Here is a 21,627-nt window from a genome sequence, read left to right as displayed (position 1 = left end):
CAATCTGATTTGGGAGCCTAGAGCCAGGACCTGGTTTTCATCAGAGCTCCCTGGAGAGCCAGGGATTACATCTTTATCTCAGCAAGGAGTATGGCTATCTGGATATCTGCTTTCCTCATTCTTGCAGATTCTTCCAACCAGGCTTTCCATCCAGATCTGCTCCCTTGCCTCCTTGTTTGTCCATTGGGATGAGAGGAAAGAGAATCTCATTCTGGATGCCCCTTACCTTTCTTCTTCTTCTCCTCCTCCTGGTCCTCATGGGCCCCCAAGAGAGTAAAGATGATTCCAGTCTGGGAGTTGACACCCACAGCAGTCACTGCCATCCGGCCAGAACCTTCCATGACATGGGTTCCTATACGGGAAAGGAGAGGATAGAAAGTAGTGTTTTTGTTTTTTTTGTTTTTTTTTAAATACCTAGCCATGACTTGGTGTGAAACACAGACTTAGAAGAAAAAATAATCCTCTACTCCATGGATAATGACACAGTTAGCATGGCAGGAAAAGGTTGAGAGCTGGCCCATTTAAAACACCAAGCAAATTGGTAGGAAGGAGGAAAATGAGTCTAACTGCTTTAAGGTAAGCCCTCCTTCTGTCCCCTCCCCCCACAACCAGCAGTGCCCCTCCAAGGACCCTCCAGTACTTGTTTCATAGAAAACCTCACTTTGGTTGCCTGATATCCCTGTATTCCACCCAGTGATATTCTATTGCCCCAGTTGAACCCAAGGGAAGGAGATGGGATAGAGCCAGAAGAGAGAGCAGGTCTGGATCCTGTGGGCTGGCTGTCTGGGGGGAGGTGGAATGGGAGCTTGGGTAGCCAGAGGCTGTACCTGAGAGCAACATGATGTCTTTGTCCAGGGACTTCTTGACATGGTCTGATTCCCCTGTCAGAGAGCTCTCGTCAATCTTCAGGTCATTCCCCTGGATCAGGATCCCATCTGCAGGCAGCAGGTCACCTGGTGCACAAAGGAAGGGGGAATGGTGAAGGAGGGTGGGTAAGAGCCTGGCCGAGGGTGGGGACCTCCAACTTCTTCCACTCCATCTCAGGGCTGCTCCCATGGGCTCTACCAGTAGAGCGATGGCCCAGGGCGTATCTGGAGAGCCTTTACAAGACAACTTCAGCTCTCTACCACCCAGGACAAGATTTCTTTCCAGGTATTACAAATTCAAACTATTATCAATATCCAGACATGGGTATTGTTTCCATGGCCTGGATATTATACACTTTTCACCTTAAGACACACAGGGTACAAGGGTGACAATCTTTTAGGCAAGTTTCAGATACTGCTGTCTCTGAAATTCCTTCCCACAACCTCCTTAAATACTAACCTAGAAGCTAACACAATTTGGGGTCGTTTTGGGTTTTCAGCAATCTCAGTCCTCTCATGCCAAAGGATCTACCCCGCAAATGTGGGCTGGTGGTGGTGGCAGAAGTACAAGAAACGTGGAGCTCTCACCATACTTGATCTGGGCGATATCGCCCACCACAATCTCAGCCACAGGGAGCTGGATGAGCTGACCATTTCGGATAATGGAGAATTTTTGCTCCTGTTCAATGCGGCTCTGCAGCCCCCGGAATTGCTTCTCTTTGCTCCAGTCGTTAAAGGCGGTCACTAATACCACGATGATCACCGAGAACAGGATGGCTGCCCCCTCGATCCAGCCGGCTTCTGCCTCATGTTCATCTTCCGAGTTACTTGCAATTTGACCACACACTGTCCCAGGGAAGGGAGAGAAATAGTCACCGAGGAGCTTCTGTTGCCATTCAGAAATGAGGGTAGTCCTTCCACAATCCCCCTCCAAAATGGAAAGTCAGGGAAAGAGAATCATAGAAAACAAAATTCCTGAGTAGCAAAGCGTATCAGAGGATAGCAGGATTGAGTGTTGTCTCATCACCAGCATAACTATTTATGTTAATTCAAAAGAAGCAAATGACTAGAGAGAACAAAATATGTCGATGCAAATTGTAGGCAAGTCACATGTAAACTCACACTCGTGATTCCTGACATGGTCAGGCTCCCACTGCTATTTCCCATAAGGCCAGACGGTTGGCAGGGGCACTCTGAGATGCAGGGCTTTGTTGCTTAGGTAAGGGGACAGCATCCATGACACTCTGACTAGGATTTGATGGGAGAAGGGTAAAAAAAAATGCTCTGGAATAAGGATGGGTTGGAAGAATAGCTTACTAGCTGCCAGTAGGTTTCCTGCGGAGAGCCGCTCTCGATAATGGGGGCGAGGTTTTAAGCTATAACCTGCCAACCCCTAGTACTGAGTGCTTTCTGGTGGTGACAGAGAGAACCCAGATCAGAGTCATGCTGGTTTGTTTGGACATTTACCTTCACTTTCTTCACCAGCGGGGCGATAGAAGGACAGGACCAGGGAGATGATGGCTGCGATCTCCAGGATGATGAGCGTGACATCTTGCAGGGCTTCCCACACTAATTCCAAGAAGGTCTTGGGCTTTTTGGGGGGTATCACGTTATGTCCAAACGCCTGCCTCCGTCTCTCCAGATCTGCAGGGTGCCCAGACAGACCTGAAAGGGAGATAGTGGTGGGTAACGAATGAGGGAAAAACAAGAAATGATAAAAGAAGGCAGTTAAAAGCCCTATTTTTAAAAAAGACCTCTTGCTTCCTCATGTGCCCAAGTCTGAGAGCCAGTGGGGGTGGCCAACCATCTCGGTTTGCCCGGGACTCAGGGGGTGTGGAACCTTCAGTCTGAAGATGGGCGAAGTGGGACTACTTGGTCACGGGGACCGCTTACTTCTCTTCATAACCAGGAGAAGCTAACCCAGATGTACAGTGTCATCTGCTCCTCATTGAGTATGTGCTAGGCTCCAGCTCTAAGAACATGAACATTAAAATGTCTCTTGGAATTCACACAGAACTTTTCTCTCACATGCAAATGCTGGTAATGATTTAAATATAGAGTGAGAGGCCGGGTGGTGGCTTGTGCCTGTAATCCTAGCCCTTCGGGAGGCTGAGGCAGGAGGATAGCTTGAACCCAGGAGTTTGAGGTTGCTGTGAGCTATGATGATGCCACTGCACTCTAGCCCAGGCAACAGAGTGAGCTTCCATCCACTGGCTTATACATTAAGGCCAGAAAAGGACTAACTACCTGCTCAAGGTCATGTAAAATGGAGGCAGAGAACACCAGGAGAGCCCACCCACATGTCTGGATTCCAAGTTCCAGGAGCTCATCAGAGCAGAGGCTTTGAGACTATCAGTTTTGGGCATCCCCTGTAAGCACACATGCTCCTCCTTTTCTGTCACACACACACAGAGGCACAAACACACACCATTAAGAGGTACTACGATTCTACCAAGTGCTAAGTACTTATAGGTGCTAAGTAGGTACTAAGAGAAGTACTACCACTCAGGTTTGAGGTAGTACTCGAGGTGCTAAGTACTTATAGGTGTTAAGTAGGTACTAAGAGAAGTACTACCACTCAGAGAACGAGGAAGGTGAGGCCATAAAGGTTTCAGATACTACACGGTCCTTGATTACAGGCATCTTCCCCACCCCCACACACGTATGCTGGAATACCTGTGTGCGCACGCCATGTACATACACACCCCACGCAAACGTACCACACACGCACCACACACCACACACACATAGCACATACACACCACATACTACACGCACACGTAGACCCCCCACACACTACACAGATATCACACACATACTACACACACACTCACCACGCACCACCACACGGCTCCACACACACACCCCATACACATTGTGGGCATGTTCCCAAAGGGAGGCGAGACAGGCAGGATTATTCTCAGCGCCTTCCTCACACTCAGGCCCTCCTGCTGGACCCCAGGGTGTGTGTGTGTGTGTGTGTGTGTGTGTGTGTGTGTGTGTGTGTGTGTGTGTGTGTGTGTGTGTGTGTTACCACTTGAGGGAAGAGGGGACTCCTACTGTGGCATCGCTGCCAGAGGCCTCCGCCAAGTTGTTCACACACTGAAGCAAATCAGTCCTGGTTTTGGCACCGGAAGCTGTTGGCTGCATGTTTGATGGGTTCCCCACAGGCAGGGTGGGGCGACCTTTGTCTTGAAAAAAGGTCAACAGCTGAGGAAGGTCAGAAATAGAAGGGGATAAGCAAGCAAGGGAAGCGGCAAGGACAGAAGGAGCTAGGCCGCTCCACGGTGGGGAGGGAGCATGGACGTGCTGGGAGGCAACATCCACCCTCCATCTGCACTGAATGGAGCCCAAGAGTGTTACCTTAAACGGCAAGAGGAGAGATTCGGGTTAGACCTACGGAAGATGTGTGGACAGAAGAAGATTTTGAAAATGGGAATACAGGTGCCCAAAGGAGTATTTTTTGCAGGGTCCGAGATGGTCTCCGTTTCTCCACCCTAAAAACAAAAACCATCAGGAGGTGCTCAGACACTCAGGGTCTGGGAGTGGCTGGGGGAGCCTGCCAGGCGGGACGGTGGGGGGTGGGGGACGGAGGGGCACCCACACCTACAAAGTCAGGTATTTGAGGGCCCTTTTCTGAGATCACTTTCACTTGCTAGCGCTTAGGAGACAGACACGGGGGCTGTCAGGGCAGTGGTGGCTGAGCTTCCCACCCAGGGTCTCCTGCCTCCCACGGCCATCACCCTGGCCTCCAGCTGAGTGGCACAGCCGAGCTCCACAGGGAGCAAGGCTCGGCCAAAGCACCGGAAGCCAGCTGGCCTGCTTCCCAGAGGCTCCCTGCCTCCGTCATCCCAGAAGTCGCGTTCCCAGCAGGAAAGGGAAGCAAGGGCCTGGGAAAGGCGTGTTCCGGGCCCGGCATCTCTACCCCTGGGCAGGCAGAGGCAGAGCTGCCAGGGGCAGGGCCTTGCTGGTTCTTCCTCCCCAGGGCCTGGAGATGGCAAGGCTGTGCCAACTCGAAACTGCTGTGCTGAAGGGCCAGGTCTGCTTACGGGAAACAGGAGTTCTGGTAATTTGTTAATCCACCTGGGATGTTTCTCAAAGAAGCAGGATTCACAATGTGAAGCGAGGAGGTGCTCGTCCCTACTTAACAAGGTTTAACAGATGGTTATGAGGGCAAACCAGGGCATCAGATACTAACGATCATCACAAGGGGCATCTCGATAGCCCGATGGAGCTCCCCGCCCCAAAAGAGTGGATCTGAGCACCCGTCTAAGGGGCAGGGCTGCCTGTCCCTCTCTGCTCTTGTATTAATACCTAGTAGTCATCCCTGACCCTCACCCGTCCCTCCCCTATATCCATATAGTCAAATCCTATCCGCTCTGCCTTCAAGATATATCCAAAGTCCAAACACTTCCACTTTTCCACTGCTGTCACCCTGGTCTAAGCCACGCCCACTCCATCTGCATTCTTGCAACCGTCTCCCAACTGGTCTCCTTGCTTCCACGCTCCTGCTCTCAGTCTGCTCACAGCACGGTAGCCAGGATGATCTTTTTTAAAGACCTGAGGCAGCCTGTGTCACTCATCCGCTCAAAACCCTCTGGCTCTTACTTGGAGTAAAACTGGGCACCAAAGACCTTATGATGGCCTCTAAGGCCCTCGTGAGCCCCCCAGGCTCCCAGCCCTCATCTCCTGCTGCTCTCCCCTCGTTCCTCGTGATCCCGCGTGGCTGGGCCCCCTGCTCTTCTCTGCATGCCCCAGGCATGTTCCTACTTCAGAGCCTCTGCACAAGCCGTTCCCTCTGCCCAGATTCCTCCTCGCTGGGCAGGGCTCACTCCCTCCGGTCTTTAAAGTACAAACGTCTCCTGTGCAGTGAGGGCGACCCCCCGACCACCAGCCTTGCCCTGGCTCTCAACGCCCCTCATCCTCCCCGGTCATTTCCCTGGACAGCTCTTCCCACCTTAGCACAGACGTCTTCATGCACTGTTTGTCTGTCCCCCTTCACGGGGGCAGGGGGGCTGTACCCCTCAGCCTGCAGCCCTGCGGGCACATTGCACACATGCAGATTAGCTCAATGAGCTGAATGGACGAGTGGTAAATCAGACTGCTAGCACTTAAGCACCTCTTACGTGCCAGACGCTTCCCCGGGCACACTCATGCCTTCTCATTCCAACCTTACAGAACCCTCTGTGGTGGTGCTGTTAACCCCATCTTACATATAAGCAAAGTAAGGCCTGGAGAGGGTACGGCTGCTTGAGCTGGTAAGATCAGAGTCTATATATACACTCTCCGCAGGAGACAGCTGGATGCCAACCTACACACAGAGGGGGCTGGGCGTCGAGGCAGCTGCACTCCGCTGAGGCTTCATTCTAGTGTGACCAGCTTGTCTCAGTTTGCCTGGGACTTGGCAGGCTTTAGCGCTGAAGTTCCTGCCTCCTGGGACTCCCCCTTAGTCCCAGGCAAACAGGCGGGCACTGAAACGAAGTTGGCCACCCTACTTCATCCACCACGGGGTGGGCCATGTGCTGCTTTCCTCCGTACCCTGAAGCCAGCACTGTTCCCACCATCTGCAACTGGGATGAATTAGTCCTGTCCTTTTCCTGTCCTCAGGGATGATGACATCACCATTAGGTTCATCTGAGTCCAATCTATGAATTTTGTATTCAATAAAAGGTTCCTTATGGCCTTTTTCGGACCCAAGCAAATGAAGCAAGATACATTATGGAAAACATAAAGGGTCAGGCTTTGCTCTTGCCTAGATGCCCTTACAGTCACTCACTTGCTTCCTGTTTGCCATTTCCTACTCATCTGTCTGCTCCACCTTAAGTCACCCCCAGCTGGGACAATAGCTACCTTAAGAAGTCAAGTTGCTGCCCCAGCTCCCAGCACAGCACGCCATGCCTGGGCGGGGCAGGTTGGGGCTGTGAGCTGTAGTGGCCTTGGGAATCCTCTCTGACATGTGGCTAGGCGGGAAAGCCATGTGGGACCGGGAGCTCGGCCAATCCCCAATTTTGGGCTTTCCATTCCAACTCTTTCTGCCGGAGAGTGGCTTTCGGGCCCTCCTCTCAGCAGCTGCAACTGCACACAAATGCTGGTCCAGCCCCGGAAACGGTTTTAAAAGGCCCTGATCTTGGCAGTGGCTTCTCACACACTCACACAGCCCCCTGGAGAAGGGAAGGAAGACTTGGCAGGGAGAGAATTCTGGAAACACAGGGAAAGGGTTTCCCCTAGAAATTCATCGGGAAAATGAGAGGAAATTTTGTCCTCAAGAACATGAGAAAGCCCCACCCAAACTGGGAGTACTTCTGGCCCCGAGAGCCAGACTGGACCCAGGAGCTGGAGAGGCGGAGAGTATGTTAGGCTGTGACGCCCTCGCCCCCACCCCACGCGGGGAGCCGCAGGGCCCTGCCCAGGCTGGAACATCTGTGTCTACTGTGAGCCTGGGCAGGACCCAGGGCCCGGGAGGGGAGGTGCCGCCCAGCTGGCAGGGGTACCCCTTATCAGAACTGGCTCAGCCCCGGGAAGGGTGGGGCCCGGTCAGACATCATGAGGGACTTCCCAGTTGTCTGAGTTCTGGCACTTCGCCAAAGGAGGCAGCAGGATCTTCTCCCACACAGAGAGTGCAAGGGAGAAGTTTCTCTGGGTTGATGTGAAGGTGGTCCTCTTGGTACACGAGATGAACAGGTATCAGAATGTCTTTCCAGTCCTACCTTTAAAACCCTGGACCAGGGAGGAGTAGCTGAAAATCAGTATAGGGCCGGAGGGATCCAGCCAGCTCCCACTGATAACCAAATGCTACTCTTCCAAGGGGCGTAACGCAGGTTCCCTATTTCAGCATCTGCAGCTTAACACCCCCTTGGCTCGGAGATGTGTTCTCTAGCTGCTAGACTTCCAGCCCCCAGAGATAAAGCCATCTACTCAAGGTCACGGCAAGAGGATAATTAACGGACTTACAGAACAATGCTCCTTTCTGCATTGAAGACCACAAGTCTAGCCCAGGAGAAGCCTCCCCAGCCCTCTGCACTGCCACCTTCTCCCATCCTGCATGTCACATTCCCAGTGCTCACACCTTGCAGCTAAATAAAAAGAGTGAAAACCCCACTTTCAAGGGTAGACGCGACATCTGCGTCAGCCAGGAGGGAATGCCATCTTTCTTCCCACCCCTAGCAGATGGGTCCATGTGAGGCAAGAACCAGAAGGTTAAAAACCAAACCAAGCCCCCCAAAACTTGCAAGAGTTGCTGCTGAGCTGCCAAAGGAATGCAGCACAAAGGGTTCCAGCCCCCATGGAAGGGGAGACAGCAAGAAGGACCCCTAGGTTCAGGAAGACTTGGCCACACTCTCCTCATTAAGATTTCTCTGCCCTCTGCCTGGCGGCATTATGCCAGGGAACCTAAAAGCCCAGCTCTGGGCAAGAAGGAGCTGGGTAGAATAGAATTCACAAAGCCTGGGCTGGGCTGGGAAGAGAAGGCCCACAGCCTTCACCAGCCCTGGGCATGAAACTCAAACCAGCTGGGAACTCCCAGGATGCAACGTGGAGCTCCCTGTGGTGGCAGTGGTGGGAGTGAGGTCAGGGACAGGACAGAGGGAGGACAATCATCCACCATTTGGCTATTGATGCTGCTTCTCCCAAGTTTTAAGAAAGCTTTTCTCATGCCTCTACCAAGTACTAAGTATTTTTTTTTAATGAAACTACTGGCCTTGCCTCAACTACGTCCATCACAGTACCCCCTTTCTAGCTGTTGGAGATGAGCTGTCCACCTCTACTCCTTCCCCGCCCTCCCAAGATATTCTTTGGGCTTGAGTAGCTCTTGTGTCTTGAACTGGTGCCAACGCATCTGCCCAAAGTGTGATAAGCAGAGCAGACCACAGAGTGCCAATCTCCGTACCCGCGCCCAGATCAGTTGTTATTAGGGTCATTCATTTGGCATCCTTAGCAGAGTTGGGGCAAGAGTTCAAGGTGCTGGCTATGGGGCAGAGGCCATGACGAAACAGGGCAGAGAGAGGCTGCGCTTCTAACTTCACATGACGAGCTCCTAAACACTGACATTCCAGAACACACTATAAACTCTAAAAATAGGGAAGAAAATCTCAAAGCAGCCCATCTTCCTCTCACATTTGTTCCATCTATTCTCTTGCTTAGTCCTCCACATCCCCCCAACACTCTCTAGAGCAGTGGTCTCTCAGTGGGGGGCATGTGCCCCCTCTGCTGGCATGTGGGGAAAATATTACAACTTTTCGTTTTACCTCATCCACTTCTATGCTCGCATATCTTATTATGTAAACGATATTAGTGTTAGAAGTACCAGTAGTAATACAGTAGTGCTGTAGGTGAACATTCATTTAGGATATGGGCTCAATTTTTTCCAGACTGACATGCTATAAGAAATTTCAATTTTCCACACTGAGGAAAAGCCCAATCCCAGTATGTTCCAGCTGTAGCAAAATGGACGATTCTTGGTAAAACCTGCCACTGCCCTCAAAAGCCATGGTGACAGGACATAGTTAAACCCGAGAGATCTGAAGCTGACAGGAGAGGTTAATCTAAATCCTCAAGCTAATGAACCACAATCATAATTTGGGCTGACTGTCTTAAAACACATTCTTTTCCCTGCTGCCATCTACTTCCAAAGAGTCTCAGCTCCGTAAACCCAGTAACTACTCAGTAATTACAGAAGGCAAAGATGCCTGCATTTCATGCCAAAGCATTCAGTAAGTAGTAGCACGTACCACAGAGCATGGCCATGCTAGAGCTTCCCTAGGTAATCCCTAGTGATGCAAGGGTCTCTCTCTACCTTCTAAGTCCCCTTCCCCTCTCCTGCCATCCCGTCCCCTTAGGTCCCCACACCGTGTGCTCCCGTAGCACCCTGTTCTTCCCCATCATAGCACTATGGGGATATTTTTGAAATTGCCTTCATTTATATGCATCCTCTTTTAGCCCGTAAACTCTGTGGAAGGAGGGACTGTGCCTGTCATGTCCACCATTGTGTTGCCAGCACCTGGCAGGCATTAAACATCTGTGGAATGTCGCTGAAGAGAGATCGGAGGCCCTTAGCATCTCACTGGTGCACTCTCAGCTCTGCAGAGGAGAAAGAAGTAGAAGGGTACAAAGGGAACACGGAATAGAAAGTCCCACCAAAATTCCTCCAGATCCAAATTAAACAGACATAGTCTTTAGCCTTTGAAGGAAGCCCACACTTTATAATTTACTATTTATTCAAGGCTCCCCTTCTCTGCCCTTTCTGGTCTGGGCCCAGACCTTCCTCTCAAGGGCTGGCCTAACCTCCTCCCCGGAAAATATCATTCTTACTCCTAAAAAGGGTAGCACAGCTGAGGACCCACATGGAAAAGTTCTATGGGGAAGAAAGGTTATCTGTGACCTGCTATCCTTCCATCTAGGGCAAAGACCTCTCACCTAGGATCATCCCTTTTCCCTACAAACAAAAAGAGACTGAGACTAAGGAAAATATCTCTTCCTTCTTCCTCTTAAGCCACAGGTAATTCTCACTTCAGGTTCACCAAAGGTTTCTCCTGCTCACGAGGCCATTAGATACCACAAGACACCACTCAGAAGGGGAAAGGCCATCCTCTGGCCTGCACCAGCCAAAGTGCTCTGCTCTTTGGGGACTGGAAAGATTGCTTGGGATGGGAATGGGGTGGGGAAAGAAGAGGAGACGATAAAAGGAGAGGAACGAAGAAACTGGAATGGGGAAAGAGGCAACCAAGCTAAAAGAACTCCACTGGGGCCAAACGCTCGGATTTCCCTGCTGTTAAACCCAAGGCCACACAGCTTGCTCAGGAGCTAGCGCCTCACCCCTGTGTCTTTGCTTGTGTTTATCCACAGCCCTAAAAACTGAAATCTTCTGTCACTTTGATTTAAGCATGTATCCTCTTTTATACCTCCCCACCCTTTCCTGTTTCCTTAAATTTCCTTCCCTTTTATGCTCACACTCTCAGCCTTGTTTCTGGTTGCTGCTGAGTGCTGAGGCGGCTGAGCACCCCCAAGTCTTCTCGAGTCTACCCAACTCTTGGCCAACGGGGCAGTTCCTCTTACTCCAACTAGCCGGTATTCACTCCAGGAACGCAGGCCTGTATTAACACATCGGCGCTGGGTCACAATTAAGACATTTTCTCGGGTATTGAAACGCAAAACAAACTTTAAAATTAACTGCGCTTCGGAGATTCTCTGTGTTGCTGCTCTAGCGTGGGAGGCAGCAGAGCATTAATGAAATGTAAGTCAGAAAAAATGAAGTATTCCGTCTCATTCACCTGGTAGTAAGACCTCAGATAAGTCACTTAAACCCTTTAGCCTGTTGAGAGAGACAGAGAGAGAGAGAGAGAGCGGGAGCACATTAAAATGAAGTCCCACTTGCCTTTTGAGTTGTATAAATCTAGGATAGTAAAACCATGTTAGTGTCAGAAATGTTATAAAGCCCAAGTTCCAAAGTCCCTTTAGTAGCTATGGTAAAAAAAAAAAAAAAAAATTCTGTCAGTCTATACTATAGATGCTATAAGTTCGTAGAAAATAAAGGAAAAGGGTCATACTCTAGGAACCAACCTCTCTAATCTTACTTCACCTTAGTTTTCTACTAGCAGAATTCAAGGTAAATTTCTTTATTCTTATTACTAGTCTGCAGGGGCCTCCCACAAGTGACAAAATTATGCTAGGCTGTCAGGCACCTCAGTGTGGCCTTCTGTGAACAGGCTGGCTCTATATAGCATGAGCTCATCATGCACCTGTATGTTAATGCTCTTTTCTCTGCCTGCCCAACTAAACAGTTCAGTATTTCCCTTGTCTGAGTTGATACTCCTGTGTCTTAGCTGTTCTGTGTCTCTTTTTCTTATCACTTCATTCCTTTCACATATTAGGAGGTCACTGTTGGCAATGGGGGCTAAAAATTACTAATGGAAAGGTTGTTTTCCAATACCCTGCCTCCCCAACTCCAGAACAAGCCCATGGTAAGTCTTACATTAAAACAAATAAGGGCTGGGCGTGATGGCTCACGCCTGTAATCCTAGCACTTTGGGAGGCCGAAGCAGGAGGATGGCTTGAGGCCAGGAGTTCAAGACCAGCCTGAGCAACACAGCAAGACCTTGTCTCTACAGAAAATTAAAAAAAAAAAAAAAAATTAGCCGGGCATAGTGGCATGTGCCTATAGTCCCAGCTAATCAGGAGGCTGAGGCAGGAGGATCGCTTGAACACAGGTGTTGGAGGTCGCAGTGAGCTATATAGCCCAGGCAACAGAATGAGACCCTCTCTCAAAAAAGTAAAAAAAAAACCCAAATCAAACCAAAACAAAAAAACAGATCAAAATACATATTTGTAATCTAAGGAAGGAGATGGTAGTAGACAACTGTGCCAGTGGTAGGAGTCTTGGGATACAGGCATGACTAGAGTGTGTAGCAAGAGAGGCATCTCCCATTGAAAGGGATGGCTTTCAACATAGGTCTAAAACCAGGACTGGGAAAGAATCCAAGAGCATTAGCTGTCTCTATAATGTTTGATATCTAATGTTGAGAGAGTAGAATATATGTTGGCCTTTGGGAATGAAAGCTCTCTGGGAATCAGAAAGTAAACAGTAACAGCTATAGGAAAGGATTTGGAAAATTTGAGGGAAGTCTGGATCCTTCCCTTAGGAGTTCCCCAGGCTCCAGCTTATTTGGACTCCTGAGGTCCACTCTGTAAGAGAAACAATTTTCCAAAGGGATCAAGAACAGCATAGGAAGGGAAAAAGAAAGACCCTGCTTAGATTCTGATGGGTATATTTTATAAAAGAGTTTTATAAAAAATACTTTACAGGAGTACTGTATAGTCTCAGTGGAAACATAATTACGAACAGACTCTCTTTAAGGTCAATCCTGTTGTAAAAGTGACCGAATAAAGAAATCTTGCAGGCAGGAAGCAGGAAGTGTCCAAAAGTAGGCAGCCATTAGACACTAGCTAAAAGGCAGAGAGCAAACCACATGAAAGCAACTAAGCATTGCCATCTTAACCAGGTCTCCTTTTGCAATCAAGAAGTGAAAGGGGGAAATGGACAATGGTTGCAGTTACACATGCAGTAACCTCTCCAGATGTGACAATACGGTGCACTCCATGGGCTCATATTCTGGCAAATATCTTCAGATACATGGGCTCTGTTTTAATCTGAGACAACTAATTTATTAAACACTTATTATAAGTTTGGGCACTGTGCGTATGTTACTTAATTCCAATAACTATGGGCTAGGTATTATCAACATGATTTTCAAAGAAGAAATAGACTCAGGGAGGCTGAGTAAACCGTTCAGTGCTATTTAGCTAGTAAATGGTAGAGCTAGGATTTGAACTCAAAGCCTGTGAGGTAGGAAACTGAATTCTAGAAGTAAAGAGAACATGTAGGGAGACTCCCTTAGGTTGCAGAGAAAACAAGACACGGGCAATGTACAGGTATCTATATAAAAAAAAATCTCTTTTTTCACCCTAAAGAGTCTAGACTCCAAGTCACTAACTTATAATATAGCATTGGTTAGTGTGAAAACTTCTTGGAATTGGTGAGAAATATGAAATGGCCTCTGAGGAAGGTTCAGAAATAGGAAAGCACACGCGGCTGAAGGCCTCTAGTAGATGGCATCTTTGCAACATCTCCTACTACCCAACCACGGACTGCCTGATGTATCGTGTCAAGAAAAAATCTGCTACAAAGATGCTAAAACCAGGCAAACGTGAGAAAGCATGTTTCCTTTGGTTCTCTCTACATTTTGATGAGGCAACAGTTCATAATATCAAGGTGCACCAGGCAACTGGGCTGAACCAGACAATCATGAAGCTGGATTTTTCATTCTCTTTTAAGAATAGATTAAGAAGAACTATATGAAAGTTCCTCAGGCAGGTTGAAAAAATCATCTATAATTCCCTGACAGAAAAAGGTAAGTGATCCAAAGATATGGTGGGTACAACTATACAGCTTATGATTCCATTTCCAACTGTATACAACAGAAAAGTACTCATTTGAGTGAGGAAAATTATATCTTAAAGTCTTTTGTAATCAAAGACTGATACCATCCTAGCACTCTGGGAGGCCGAGGCAGGTGGATCATTTGAGCTCAGGAGTTCGAGACCAACCTGAGCAAGAGCGAGACCCCGTCTCTACCAAAAATATAGAAAGAAATTATGTGGGCAACTAAAAATATATAGAAAAAATTAGCCGGGCATGGTGGCATATGCCTGTAATCCCAGCTACTCGGGAGGCTGAGGCAGAAGGATCGCTTGAGCCCAAGAGTTTGAGGTTGCTATGAGCTAGGCTGATGCCATGGCACTCTAGCCCGGGCAACAGAGCGAGACTCTGTCTCAAAAAAATAAATTAAAAAAAAAAAAAGACTGATACGGAACAAGGACTTGATGATTATTTACTGATAAAAACATTAATATCGTAAATACTTGTAAGGTAACTATCCTCCTTTCTGTGCACCGATACAGAAAAAGTAGGAAAGAAAGTCGTCAGAGAACACCACAGTTCCCAAACATCATCTCTGGGAAAGAAACGGCTCTTCAAGGCCTCATCTCCTTTCAGAGCTTCAGATGCTACACTTTTCCCACCAGACAAAAGTATACCAGTTGGGTCTCCCGAAATGTGCCTTCTCTAGAAGCTGGGAAAACAACATTTTGAAACACTAGTCACCTTCCTCCATTCCCCACCCCTGAATCGGTCTTTACCTTCCACAGGGGAGGTTTTCAGTCTCCTGCAAAGATTCTCTACACCTCCATAGTGGACAATAATCTCGCGCAGTGCATCGCTCGAACGCAGCTCCATGAGCCTCCTCAGCTCCATCACTGTGCAGCCAAAGTCCCCTTCGTGGATCGAGTTGGCCCGCAAGCCATGTTCTGATGGGTTCGTCATTTTGCCTGCTGTTACCAAGCCCCTCAACCAGAGAAGATGTGCAGTTTCCCTTCAACTGATCAGCGTCTCCTGTGTTTCTGTCCCAACTTCTTCCTACTTCTTGTGTCTCTGGGGGCCCAGTTAGGAAATAGATCGAATATATCTTGTGCAATAAGCTTCAGAGTAGCAATTCCACGCCTAGGTCCTTTCTTCTGTATGAAGCCTGGCAGCGAGAAGGGAAGAGGATGGGGGAACTCAGTGGATGACGGACTTTGTGTTACGATGATTGGTGTCCTCAGGTGGTGATGGAAGTGGTTGTCCAGGGTAGATAGGTTCCTAGCTTAGACCAACTTGCCCCGATGGAGGTGTAAACAGGATGTGCACGTTACCATGGCAGCAACCTTAGCAACAACCAGCAACTGTGATGGTAGAGAGGCGGCAGAAGGAGGAGGAAGAGGAAGGCTTCCTAAATCCTGCTGACAACTGGATATCTGGAATGAAGATTCAAAGATAGACAAAAAGGAACAATTAGAGCAGTCATGAGGACCCAGCTTCTGCAAGGGCAAGAGGTATGCATTCTAGTACAAGGGTTTAAGTGACAGTTGATACCCGAGCTGAACTGGTAACTGAGGCCTGAGCTGAGTGAACTGACTCAAGAGAGGCCTTTTCTTCCCGGGAGGCCCCAGCAGCCTGTAAACTCCAGTGTAGATAAGCGATTGAAAATACAACCCAGTCGTTCCGTCTCACCCCTCCGAAACCAACCCAACACAAATCCCACAACTCCAGAAACTTGGAAATAAAAAGCCACAACTTCTAATGGCCCTAATGTTCTTGTTTATTTGAGGGACCTGGGACAGGGTCCTTCAGTCCAGCCTTACCTACAGGAGGTAAGAAGAGGTCAGAAAAAGGAGTTCAATAAACTAGTAATAGCTTATAACTGAGAAATTGGTTTTAATTAGTAGGCCATTCAATCACCCCTAGATTGTTTTGTCATTTAAGGCTACTATCTCATCTGTAATCTACGTGCATTCTTTTATTTTCAGTAGATAAAATAAGCACAGTCCATTCTTTGACTCATTTTTCTCCTTGAAACTAAAATCAGGTCATGTGTACATATTAACACTCCCTTCTTCTATAGGATAATTCAATGTATAAGATAATTAAGATGAACGTATACTTCAAAACGTCATGTTGTACATGATAAATCCAGGCAATATAATCTGTCAATTTAAAATAAAATGAAAAGATGTAGAAGATAATTTTTTAAAAAAAGAAAAGAAAAAGGAGGTCAGACCCAAGTGATCTGAAGGGTGGCCTACCAGTCTGCCACCCTCCCCCACACCCCATCCTCTTCCCTGCTCCCAACATGCACATTTACAAACCAGAAAGACAACCTGACAGAAGATGCCAAAATCCCCCAAAGCCCCTCACAGTACTCGGCCTTCAGCTGTATGGAAATCCTGCAGCCTGTTGAAGTTGTCAAATGGTCAGGCACCAAATGTCGGTCTTGGGGCTAAGCTCCACCTTCTTCTAAGAGGCTTTTGGGGAAAAGGGGAAAGTAAAATGCTCTGGCAGTTGGTGATACAGGGTGGAATCTTTTTTTTTCTTTTTTGTTTTTTTTTTTTTAAATAAAGGAGAAAGAAGGACCTCTGAGGAGGCAAGGTAGGGAATCTGAAGCCTGAGCATTAGAGTTTCTGTGGGGTGGGAGAGAGAAGACAGCTATCAATTCAGATAGAGCACAGGGCCACAGCAAGGTCAGCAGGGGAGACAAGTCAGCCTGTAAGTGAGCACCAGCAGGTCTCCAATCAGCTCATTAAGGAACCAGAGAGGAGCGACCCTCTGTTCCCTCAGAAAGACATCTGTTAGCTCTCACACTTGCTGACTAAGGGCTGGGGGTGGAGCCACGTGTAGGTGAGGATACAGAGAGCTGAAGATGGGAAAAAGACTTATCCTGAGCCCTGTTCCCAGCTCCAGAGAAGGGCTCCTGTGTCATGCAGGAGCCACTTAAATATACGGGAAGGGGTTGGGTTCTTCCTGAGCACAGCACCAGAACGCAGGGGACCCAGTCCCGTCCTGTACATAGTTCCCCTTGACTGGAGTTCAGTTACCAGGGGGTGGTGAAGATTTTACTTTTTCTGTCTTCGGTCACTACGGTGTTTGCTCCATGAAGATAGGGATTTTTACCTGTCCTGTTCACGGGTTTAGAAGAGAACCTGCATATAGTGGGCACTCGGTAATATTTCTTTGTTGAATAACCAGTGGCAGATTCAGAACAAGTTTTACATCTTCCTAGGCACACTTTGGGTAAGTCACTTAGCCTTTTTAGGATTCAGTTCCTCCTACCTTTAATTTGGGGAAGAATGGGCCCTACATTTTCACACCACCCTAAGAGAGTGTAAAGGAATGGGATTATAGATAGAACTAGTGCTTGGAAATCTCAGATGAAAGGTGTCCAGGCCAGGTGTGGTGGCTCACGCCTGCAATCCCAGCACTTTGGGAAGCCAAAGCAGGAGGACTGATTGAGGCCAGGAGCTTGAGACCAGTGTCGGCAACATAGTGAGACCCCCTTCTCTACAAAAAAACCCCAAAACATTAGCTGGGTGTGGTGGTACGTGCCTATAGTCCCAGCTGCTAGGAAAGCTAGGGCAAAAGGATTGCTTGAGCCCAGAAGTTCGAGGCTGCAGTGAGCTATGATCACATCACTGCACTCCAGCCTGGGTGACAGAGCAAGACCCTGCCCCACCCCCATAAATAAATAAATAACTAAGAAAGTTGTCCAGTGTCTAATACAGGAGTATAGGACACTCAAGTGATGGAAGAAAGCTTAAATTGATCTTAACAAACTTTTGTTATCTATCCCTATAAGTAGAAGAACAATAGCTCTATGTGCCCTTTCATCTTTCCTTGCCCCGCAAACAGAATGGAAAATTCGAAAGCAGCTTCATTAACAATAACCATTAGCTAGTTATAACCATTAGCAATAACCACTAGCACATAAGGTCTTGGGTCTCTAGAAAATCAGAAAGGTTAGTGTGAGTCAGAATTCCTTACTTTGAACCTCTTCTCAGGGTACTAAGGGAGAGATTCTTCCACTCACATACGTAACCACTGGAAAAGGTCATATAAGACGAGAACACTGGGGCTAAAGAACACATGTGGAGAAGAATGAGAAGGTTTGTCTGCTTCGGGCTGATCTAGCGACACACACACAGTAGGTCAAGCACTAAGCTGTTGGCACAAAGGCAAAGGGGCAATGCATAGTTGGGGCCCCAGACTTACGATGGGATCTCTATAAATGTCCTTCTGTAATTCAGAAGCATATCAGGGTGCCCACGCTTCTCTCTGGGCTCTCTAGAATATAAGCTCTCTGCAACTGCTGAGCTTGCCTGACCCACAACCTTATTAGGCAACTGCCAAAGAAAAATCCGAAGTGCTCACACCACCTCGGCCTCAGATGCAATGCTCAGAACCCTGGGAGGTACCACCTCTTGTCAGGTCAGGCTTAGCCACTCAGCTTGGGGCATCTTGGCTAAGGTATGTGCTCACTCCTTGATCCAGCATCTCGCAAGCCCAAGGGATGACAGGCTAGAAGAGCAAACTCTCTCATCCCTTCCTCCTGGGGCAAGAAACCATGCCTTACATGATCATTGCGTCATCTTAATTTTTTTCTCCAAAAGTCCTGTAACATCTGTTCTATAATTTATCGATGACGTGAGAAAGCATTGACCTGTCAATTCTAGATCGGACAGCTGTGAGCCCCACCTTACAGATGAAGACACTGAGGTCCAAAGAGGTAAAAAGTGATCTGGTCTTTGATGAGTCAGGAGCCTTGACTGCCAGGTGCTCTTTTGTTACACTTTACTCCTTCCCTTATTTTCAGACAAACATCTAAGAGGCCCTTTAATATCCAGGCGTTCTCTAGAGTACAGAAAATACCCATTTCCATTTAGAGGAAATGCTGACCCTTTCCCTTACTCCTTCTCTTTCAGAATCAACTACATCACATTCCCTGCAATCAGGGCAAAATGAAACCCCCTCCTGTGTCCATACATAGCTGAGAATGACCTTGCACTTCCTCATAATCCAACCTGTAGTTAGGCTCACTAGCAAGTTCCAGAAATGAGGAACCGCCAGAGACAAGCTTATCCACTAAGGCACCAAACCATAAACAACAATCAGGCATTCTGTTTCCTCCCATTTTGTCCAAGGAATCTTTCACTCTTAGACGCTTTCCCAGGGTGCTAAAGAGATACCTCCCCAGGCTGAGGAAAAAGCATTACTCCTGTGTAGGTTATAGAGCAGGGTGTATCTGAAGATATGAAAGGAACCCACCCTCTGAATCTCCCCTGCCAAAGGCTCCTGGTGAACCTGGTGCGAAGCATGGGAAATGAGGACGCACGGAAACAGGAGAAAGGAAACAGGAGGGGCCAGGGGCGAGGGCTGCAGGCGGGTGCAGCGCTACAGGCAGACCTGCCTGGAATATTAAATGGCTCCATTCAACTCTGGCCTCTGGGCTGCAGGAGCGGCTGCTCAGTGGAGCTGACTCTTGCTCCCTGCCCTGCCCTGCACTCTCCTCTTCACTGGGCTGAGAGGCTCTGTGCAGGAGCAAGTCAGTGGCGCTCAGAGACACTGTGGCAGGAGAGCCAGCATCACTGCCAGGCAGGACTTGGGGGTGAAGAAGGGATAACCTCCGGGGAGGGGAAGAGGCCGGTCCCTCCTTAGAATGCACCAAACTGAGATGTGAAACCTTCGTCAGGAGCCCCTCACAAACCTGTTGTCTTTTCTCTGACCCAAGGTCAGTTTATCTCATCCCGAGTGAGGCTCTATGTCTCCCTATACTCAGGAGCAGGGGTGGAGGGTAGGAGACAGGAAGGGGGGGAATAATATTTGTTGAGCACCTACAATGTGCCAGGTGCCGTACTAGGCACTTCATGTGGAAACTAGAGAGAAATTATGCATATTTATATATACACACACGTGTGTGCACGTGCTATGTAGTGCCTAGCACAGTGGCTGATACGTAGCGATACAGTGGTGGGTCCAGATGCGGTATTATCATTATTACATATGCTGTTAAACTGAATTCTCACCAACCCTATAAGGAGGACATTTCTGTTTCATAGCAGGGAAATACAGATTCAGAATGCCAGGATTTGTGCCCTAGTCTGAATCCAAAGCCACCCCATCCTCAAGTACAACAGTGCTGTAAGAAAATGCAAACAGCCAGGTGCAGTGGCTCATATCTGTAATCCCAGAACTTTGGGAGGCTGAGGTGGGAGGCTCACTCGAGGCCAGGAGTTTGAGACCAGCCTGGGCAATATAGTGAGACCCTGTCTCTTTATCAAATAAGAAAAATTAGCTGGGTGTGGTGGCCTGTGCCTGTAGTCCCAGCTACTCAGGAGCCAAGGCAAAAGGATCACTTGAACCCAGGAGTTTGAGGCTGTAATGAGCCATGATCATGCCACTGCACTCCAGCCTGGGTGACAGAGCGAGACCCTGTCTATAAATTTAAATAAATAAATAAAAATTAAAAAAAATAAAAACAAAAGAAAGGAAACTGGAAACAAAGCTATGGATTTACTCCCTAAACCTACATGAAAAGAAAGGCCCACGTAAACCTATCTGTCCCTTGTCCATGACCTCTAAAAGGCTCTAAAATAGGTCAGGGAAACACCTCCCTCTTTTGAACTTTCTGGGCAAGTGTAGGCAGAGATCCACACAGCTTATGGCAGGCAGACACCCCCACCTCCTGCCCTGGCCCCAGCTCCAAGGCAAAATGCCCTGGGCTCTAGACTGGTGTGATTCAAGCGTATCTATTTCCCTCCTGAGAGCCCAGCAGTAGGGATGAGAGTTTCCTCCACTCTATCACCTCATGCCCTTGGCCTTGCAACCCCTAGTGACCCAGGCACAGAGAGATCCTGCTCTGGATTCTCCCTCTCCTTTCTCCAGAGAGGCTATTTCCTGTGCATCACCTGGAGTTTCTTAGGCCTTACTCCTCTCAGGCACTCCTATGCTTCTGAAAAGGCTGTGTCCTGTCAAGGGAGTTGGCAAGAACCTGACCCTGGCAGGCTGCCTGGCTGGCCCTTCTCTCTGAAGGTGTGAACCCCACACAGAGGCTGCTCTGCTCTCCTGCTCCTCGTAGGCCCTGTATTTCCACGACCCAGATTCTAGCCTGCCCTGCCAGTCCCATCCCTCGGGTCTGGTGGCCATCCTTACCGTCCTCCTGGGCTCTTCCTTCCCTCCCGGGGCCTGCCCTGCCCTGTCCTACTTGCTCCTCTAACACCTGCTGGCTTGCAGAAGCAGACTGAGAACACACCCTCCTTGTTTACCGAGGCCCTCTGGAGGCATGGGAAGAAGGTCGGAGGCAGGGTGCATTGGCTAAAGGGCAGGCGGTGGGTGGCACCACTTGTCATCATCATCCAACAGTCACACCCAAGCCAGGAAGCCAAATGAGGGCTGGAGCTCCATCCTGACTACAGGATGGCACACTGTGGCCTGGTCCAGGAACCTGCTGCTAACTCTCAGCTAGCCTTCTGGTGGGTACTTCCCTCCTGAAGGGAGAGCACCACTTCCTGGTTAGGAGGTGGCATTCACACCAAGTCTGCTACCCCGAGAGCATCTTCTTCAATTCCCCAGCAGAAATGTGAGAATCAAAGCATCTATCTGGAGAAAATGTGTTACCGTTACCCGCTGTGTCTCAGGAATGCAGAATCCATCCTCCCTCCCCAGAGCCACCTGGTACTTCTTAAGTCAAACTGTCTATGCATACCCTGGACCCAGTCACCTACTCCCAGGACCATCTTCCAAAGACACTCTCATAGGGCCAGAGGTGGCACGTGCAAGGATGTTCACTGGAGCAGTATTTGCAGTGACAGGGATCTACCCTCCCGGTGACGGACAGTAACGTGT

General features: G+C 48.7%; 1 protein-coding gene across 3 annotated transcripts in view; it reads right to left on the bottom strand.

Annotated features, from left to right (window-relative positions):
- Positions 1-21,627, bottom strand: part of ATP2B4 (ATPase plasma membrane Ca2+ transporting 4) — a 91,767-nt gene that overhangs the window by 33,977 nt on the left and 36,163 nt on the right. For all 3 annotated transcript variants that reach the window (XM_045536339.1, XM_045536340.1, XM_045536338.1), the window contains exons 2-6: positions 14,556-15,209; positions 2,334-2,531; positions 1,455-1,712; positions 828-953; positions 227-352 (exon numbers count right to left, since the gene is read on the bottom strand). In XM_045536339.1, coding sequence (XP_045392295.1) covers positions 227-352; positions 828-953; positions 1,455-1,712; positions 2,334-2,531; positions 14,556-14,739 — 892 coding nt within the window. In that variant the 5' untranslated portion in view covers positions 14,740-15,209. The remainder of the gene's footprint in view (positions 1-226; positions 353-827; positions 954-1,454; positions 1,713-2,333; positions 2,532-14,555; positions 15,210-21,627) is intronic.

This window comes from Lemur catta, chromosome 23 (assembly GCF_020740605.2).
Source record: "Lemur catta isolate mLemCat1 chromosome 23, mLemCat1.pri, whole genome shotgun sequence".
NCBI lineage: Eukaryota > Metazoa > Chordata > Mammalia > Primates > Lemuridae > Lemur > Lemur catta.
The sequence above is the reverse complement of the archived record's forward strand: the minus strand, read 5'-3'. Positions and strand labels throughout refer to the sequence as shown.